Here is a 7,417-nt window from a genome sequence, read left to right on the forward strand (position 1 = left end):
AGGTAGGGCGGCGGTTGGAGATTGTGTAAGCAAAGGAGGGACTGACTTGCTAAACCGATACCATGTTAGATGGAAAGATAGGATTCCATACATGGATAATTCATTAATCAGGTGCATGATGCACATATATAGGTACAAGTGTGTCGGCCTCGACTGTAACGTCTGTGCGTTCCTACCCTAGCGCCGCCACCACCAGGCGACTAGGGAGAGGCGAACTTTTCCTCCGATCTCCACCGGTCGGGGCGCTGGCCTCCTCTCCCTTCGGCCGCTGCTCCGGCGGCAGGAGGGAGGGGGGACCCCGTTCCTTCGCTCTGTAGTTAGGGTTTAGATTTGTAGGTCGTGGTGCGTCATTGGGATGGTGGGAGCGGCGCCTGGACGAATAAATCTACCTCAACTCTACTCCCACACCGGCGGTGTCTTTCATGGCGACGTCTCGGAGTTGATGGCATCGTGTCTCTGTCGTTCCCTCAGATCGGCAGCGTTAGGGTTCATGGATGATGTTGGCGTTCATCGAGGCGGCGGCGGCGACTCCATCAGGTGTGTCTCTCCTTCTGCTCTGTCCCCGTTGCTGTGGCGTTGTCTCCGACGTCATGATGGAGCAGGGAGGTTTTGTCGTTCAGGAGTACGCGCAGGCGGTTGTCTACGCAAATGACAGCTGGAAGATGGAGTATCCTGTGTTGGGTCTGTGGTCGAAGGCTGCCAGTTCTGGTTTCCTCCGACGTCATTGTCGTCGTCATGCGGGGGTGTCAATTCTGAAGTTCGATGGCGTGTCCGGGGACATGTTGCCCCGGTCTGATTTTTTCAACGGCTATGGTTTTGCTTCTGGCAAACTACTTTGAAGGTCCGTAAAGCTGTTGATCAGCGATGGAGCCGCATCGAGCTTGGGTGAAGAGATGATCTGTCTTTTTATCCTTTGGTGGCCACTTCGGTGGTGTCGAAGGAAAGGGACAGACGCTGGTATTTTGCATAGGATTTTTCTATCTTTTTAGTTATGTATGGTCGGTGCTTACATGCCTTCTAACTTGATCTTTATTCTATATAAATGAGACGTATTACCATGCAAAAAAAAAGTGTGTCGGCCTCTGCTTGTCTTGCAAGATGTATAAATATACAAAGGAGAGACAAGGTACGACGGAATAAATACAATGCCCTAGTTCTATGCATGTATACATGCTCAACGCTTCTGACAGAAGCCTCACTCGCAGGTCGCAGCGTACGACCAGTAATACTTACAATGATGTAGTACATTCACGTTTTTGAGTTCTCTGCGCTCAGTTATCTCTCATCATCATCGTCACCCATACAGTCATACCATTTGGGCAGGCAACGGCGCGAAGAGGTTGCACCGGCAGACCGGGCAGGTCGAGTGCTCGTGCAGCCACGGGTCGACGCACTGCTGGTGGAACATGTGCAGGCACACCGGCATCCGCTTCACTATATCCCCCTTCTCCACCTCACCGAGGCAAATCGTGCACTCCGACCCACCGCCGCCCTCCGGCTGCTTGTACTCCCGGATGTCATACGCCGTCAGCACCCACGTGCCACCATGCACAGGTGGCTCCCGGGCCAGCACGGGAATGTGACTCGGAGTCTGGTCCAGAAACTGTGGTGTTGGCGCCACCTCTCGCGGCACCGCTTGTTCTTCTACCTCGAGCTGGCGCCGCCTCCTCGCCGCAGCGCCCTTCTTCTTCGTCCTCACAACTCTCTCTTCTCTCTTTCTCATGGCTTGTCTCACACAACACATGAACGCACACATACCAGGGGAACACACACACACACACACTTCACCAAGGAAGAAGGATCACAATGGCTTTGCCAAAGACACTTCCCTGGTGGCACACCGTGGCTACATTTTCCCTCAGCCCTCTCGGCCTTCTTGTTAGCTGCATGTGTGTGTTAGTGGCCTGGGTTAGTGCGTGCATGCGCTAGCTTGTTGGTGGTGTTAGTGGGCAAGTGTGCCCAGGCTGTGCGTGCGTGCGTGCGTGGTACTTAAGTGTGGTAGAGCATGTTTATTTTAGTACAAGTGAATAGAGAGAACAAAAAGAGCTTCGGCTCTGTGAAACAGCAGCTCACCAAACTTCTTGTGTTCCTGGGTTTCTTCCGTGAGTTGTGAGAGACAGCAGCTAGAGGAAGAAGAAGAGGGGTTGAGAGATTCAGCCCCAACATTTGGTATCGGAGCTAGGTGATGACGAAGACGATGCCGCGTGACTCTTCAGCGAGTGGAGCGTTGGTGCCGAGTGACTCGGCGGCGATGGCGGCTGCGGCGGCGACGGCGGCGGCAGGGAAGCTCCCGTTCCCGCTGCTCACGAGGACGAACTACGCGGCGTGGGCGATGAGGATGAAGTACCTCTTGCGCGCCAATGGCGCGTGGGGGGCCGTTGATTGCGAGGCGTCGGCCTCGGAGGTCGACAAGGGCAACGCGGAGATGGCCATGACGATCATCTCCCAGTCGATCGACGACACGACGCTGCTGCGCGTTGCGGAGAAGGAGACCGCCGCCGATGTGTGGGCGGCGCTACGCTCCATGCATGTGGGCGTCGAGCGCGTCCGAGAGGCGAGGGTTCAATCATTGCGCTCGGAATTTGATGGCCTCAAGATGGGTGATGCGGAGTCCGTGGATGATTTCGCGGCGAGGTTCACGACCCTCGTGGGGCGCATCCGTGAGCTTGGTGATGCGATGGAGGAGAAGTACGTCGTGAAGAAGCTGCTCCGAGCCGTCTTCAACAAGTTCATCCACGTCGCTTCATCGATTGCATTGTTCGGCGACACCAACAAGATGGCCATGGAGGAGGCCATTGGTTCAGTCAAGGCGCACGAGGAGCTCGTCAAGGGACGGGAGACGGCACGGTCAAGAAGAGCAGCTCCTCATGGTGAGAGGGCATGACTCATCGCGAGGACACGGCCGTGGTGGCCGTGGCCGTGGCCGCGGACATGGTCGTGGAGGAGGGCGCAGAGACAAGAGCGAGGTACAGTGCTATAACTGTGATGACTTTGGGCATTTTGCTTGGGAGTGTCCGGAGAAGAAGAAGGACAACGAGGAAAAGGCACTGCTCGGCGTCGAGGACGAGCCGGCTCTTCTCTGAATGCTACGTCACGAGTGAAGAATCAAGATTAAGGAGGAGAATATTAGGTTTAATCTTGATTGTATCTGCATTTTAGTTTGCTTTCTTTCTGCATGTAGCTAGAGTATGTAGTAGTGTGTATGTGCGGAGGTACGTGCGATGCGTACGAGTTGGATGTTTCAGTTCTGAGAGCATGCATGGAGAAAGTCCAAGCTATGGCGTGAAGCTAGCTTGCCGTGTGAGACGGTGATGCATGAAGCTCTGAAGCGAACGACCTGCACAAGTTGGAACTGATGGATAGGAGTCTGTTGAGGCCTTCAGAAGAGGTCCGTAGTAGTAGATGTGGTCAATTCTTGTTAGCTGCATGTGTGTGTTAGTGGCCTGGGTTAGTGCGTGCATGCGCTAGCTTGTTGGTGGTGTTAGTGGGCAAGTGTGCCCAGGCTGTGCGTGCGTGCGTGCGTGGTACTCCCTCCGTTCCATAATGTAGCGCATATAGATTTTCTACAAAGTCAAATTGTATAAACTTTAACCAAGTTTATAGAGAAAACTATTTATATTTACAATACCAAATGTATATAATATGAAAGTATGTGTTGTGATGTATCTAAGCACACGTATTTGGTATTCTAGATGTATATGATTTTCTCTACAAATTTGGTCAAAGTTTATAAAGTTTGACTTCTAGAAAAATCTATATGCGCTACATTGTGGAACGGAGGGAGTACTTAAGTGTGGTAGAGCATGTTTATTTTAGTACAAGTGAATAGAGAGAACAAAAAGAGCTTCGGCTCTGTGAAACAGCAGCTCACCAAACTTCTTGTGTTCCTGGGTTTCTTCCGTGAGTTGTGAGGGACAGCAGCTAGAGGAAGAAGAAGAGGGGTTGAGAGATTCAGCCCCAACATGTGGCAGAGCGCTGCCACCGCCGCCGCTTCGATGGGCGCGCGCACATAGGCACGGCGGACAGAGAAGTCGGCCCGCGCCACGGAGTGCCCCGTGGGCGGAGGCCAGGCACCGACGCAGCGCCAATAGCTGGAAGAGGTCGCCGCAGAAGGCCGTGTAGGCGGCGGTGCTGACCCACCAGAGGACGACGATGGAGGCCGCGACCATGGAGGCTTTGTTGTGGGGATTCCGCGCCAGGTTGACGAACGCGTAGACGACTGTGGCCGTGCTGCCGATGAAGCACGCGGTGGTGAACCAATCCATGACTAGCTAATTGAGCCACCACCTATTCAGTTTTGAGAAATGAATTTTGGAGTCTTTGCGGGCTTAATAATCGCCTCACGAAGTCTTCATCGTGCAAGAATTCCAATGCGGACAGACATAGCAAGCAACGAGCCAATGAGCCAAGCATAGGAGGAACCGAGCGGTTGTTATATATACACTCTCTCCGTTCTCAAAATAAACGTCTCTTACTACTTTTTGAAGGGAAATGTTTTCACTTTGTACTAATTTCAGTATAAAATTATACTAAAATTAATACACTTATTTTAGAATGAAGGAAGTAGTATGGTTAAATTGGTGTACTTTAATACATAGAGATAAAATACTCTCTCTGTTTCAAAATAATACAAAGTTGAGATATTTATTTTGAGAAAATTAGGACAAAATTAAGATATTTATTTTGAGACAAGGGTATTCCACATATGTGTAGATATCTTAATATGGTCGGCAGCATTTCTATGGCGACCTTTTACATTTAGAATGGAGCACACAGACTGTTCTACTGAAGATAATCCCAAGTGAAGTGCTTCCGATCACCCCTAGGTTCTCCGTATATGCTGGTGAGATGTCATCCCCACTAGTAGGATTCATCAATACGGGTGTCAATGAAGTTATCGTGCAATTGTCTAGAAATGGCATTCAGTTCCTTGTGCCGAAACATCGACGAGGCTCCGCTTCTACCATCGCTTTCCACCACTTCCATCTCGTCAAAGTTTATCCTCTCTCATTAGTTTTCCCGCCTTAACCTTTCCCAGTTGTGTCTCACACAGAAAAAGAACACTTGGTTTCGATTGCTTCTTGAGTTCCACAAGCGTTCAAATTGTCGTGGATTTTCAGCCCGTGGTAGTTCCAACTTATGAATTTTGTTGTGTCCGGGCAGGCTCATCCTGGGAGCCTGCCTATCCTGTGTTTATTGCAGAATTGCTAGTGCCCTCACCATTCTCTTGTGGCCTTTTCTTCTCGTGGACATTCAAAGGCGATGCGATGGTAGTGTCATTTTGATTTGATTTTCCAAGTTGTCCACTATTGCAGACTAGCTTCCAGAGGTATAGTTGTGTACAAGGGATCTCACTCTTCCCAGAATCCCCCGGCGCTGAGCCCTTCCTTGATTTTGGATCAATCATCATTAGATGGACATCGATGAAATCCATATCAGTCATGTCAATATCTGAAAATCTGTCGTATTTCTTCACCACCTGGCCCGTCATCCCCGGCGGAGGGGATACCGCCACCACCATGTCCGGATCCGGGCCAGCCATTATCGTTGCCACCGTCACGACCGGATCCGGGCTGGCCGCCGCCGCCGCCAGAGTCACTCATATGCTCATACCATTTGCATTTCGGCCGATAACGGCATGAAGACCACGCACCGGCACACCGGGCACGTCGAGTGCTCATGCAACCACAGGTCGATGCATTGCTGGTGAAACAAGTGCAGACACACCGGCAGCCGCTTCACCGCGTCTTCCTTCTCCACCTCCCTGAGGCAGACTGGGCACTCCGACCCGCCGCCGCCCTCTGGCTGCTCGTACGTCGGGATGTCATAGGCCGTCGCCACCCGCGTGCCGCCATGCACCGGTGGCTCCCGGGCCAGCACGGGTATGTGACTCGGTGTCTGGTCCAGAAACTGAGGCAGAGCGCTGCCGCTGCCGTCGCCGCCGCTTCCGCGCCGAGAAGCCGGCCCGCGCCACGGAGAGCCCGGGTGGCGGCGACCCACCGCCGACTGCGAGAAGATGAAGCAGCACAAGACCGTGCACACAACGGCGAAGAAGGTAGAAGGTGACCCAGAAGATTAGTAGGAACAAGGACTTGACGATGGAGCCCATGGTGTGGGACCTCCGCACCTGGTCGATGGAAGTGCTGACCATCACGCCCATGGCGCAGATGCTGACGATGCAGAGCATGGCCAGCACGAACGCGTTGAAGCAATGTATGGACATGGCCTCTCGTGTATTGAACTCTTGATCTGACCGTACAATTGGCTAGCTAATTAAGCCACTCTCAGGAATTTCGAAGTCCTTGCGGGCTTAATAATCGCCTCGTGAAGTCTTCATCGCGCAAGAATTCCAATGCGTACAGACGAAGCAAGCAACGAGCCAACCATAGGAGGAATCCAGGAAGAGATAACTAATATACTTCCTTCGTTTCCAAATATAAGTCTTTGTACAGATTTCATGAACCATATATAAATGTATATAGATGCATTTTAGAGTCTAGCTAGATTCATTTATTTTGCTTCGTATGTAGTCTATAGTGGACGGAGTATATTTTAACACATTATAGACGCAAGTGCTCATATATATATGTATGCATACACTCACTCCTATGAATGCATACACGGACACCCTACCTCTATAAACACCTCCAAGAGACTGAGCCGGCGTATCATCTTGAAATTTTACGAAGTTACCGTATGTGCCTTGTAGTCAACGTGAACGTTTCCTCCCACTGAAAACGTATCGCCAAAAATCCTAAAATAAATTCTTGAACCTTGATGGCCTGAGGATATCACTGTCTATCTAATCATCTAACCATAGGTTGGTTTGCATGAAGAAATAACTGAGCGGTCGTTGTTGTATCATCCGATTAAATTACTTTAATACGTATGTATAGAAGAATATTACATATATACGTACTTCATTCGTAAAGAAATATAAAAGCGTGATCTAAACGCTCTTATATTTCTTACAAATGAAGTACATGTGTTAGATATCTTACAATACGGCCGTATACATTTTAAATGTACTGCAGAGGCTGTTTTGCTTACAACGCTGGGACCTTAGCTTACCCTTCGTTTTCATTTCCATATAGAATCTCATTGAAATCATCAAAAACTATCCATGGAGGGATCGAAGAGTCAAGTGCTTTCGGCCACCCCTAGGTTTTTCGTATATGCCCGTGTCATCCCCTCTAGGTTCTAACTTCCTTTTCTTTTTAGAAAAGAAGGTTAAAAACCCCGGTCTCTGCATCAATTGATGCATACATTCATCTTTACTAGGTAATTGCCCTTGCGTTTTAACAGGGATAAATACATTTTAGGATCATTGCCAACTTTTTTAATCACTATTCTTCTTCTTCATATCCACAAATTGAATTAGGAAAAACACTGTCATTTTTTTTGGCGAAAGAAAAAC

At 50.0% G+C, this 7,417-nt stretch overlaps 1 protein-coding gene and 1 pseudogene across 1 annotated transcript; both read right to left on the minus strand.

Annotated features, from left to right (window-relative positions):
* Positions 1 to 1,306: 1,306 nt before the first annotated feature.
* LOC123067719 (E3 ubiquitin-protein ligase EL5-like) lies at positions 1,307 to 4,265 on the minus strand. Its single transcript, XM_044490394.1, has 2 exons — positions 3,963 to 4,265; positions 1,307 to 1,603 (listed from the first exon to the last, which is right to left on the minus strand). The coding sequence occupies exons 1-2, from the start codon at positions 4,263 to 4,265 to the stop codon at positions 1,307 to 1,309; spliced, it is 600 nt and encodes a 199-aa protein (XP_044346329.1).
* A 1,342-nt stretch (positions 4,266 to 5,607) lies between these two features.
* Positions 5,608 to 6,223, minus strand: LOC123067721 (E3 ubiquitin-protein ligase EL5-like; annotated as a pseudogene).
* Between the last annotated feature and the right edge of the window lie 1,194 nt (positions 6,224 to 7,417).

Source organism: Triticum aestivum, chromosome 3B (genome assembly GCF_018294505.1).
Source record: "Triticum aestivum cultivar Chinese Spring chromosome 3B, IWGSC CS RefSeq v2.1, whole genome shotgun sequence".
Classification (NCBI taxonomy): Eukaryota; Viridiplantae; Streptophyta; class Magnoliopsida; order Poales; family Poaceae; genus Triticum; species Triticum aestivum.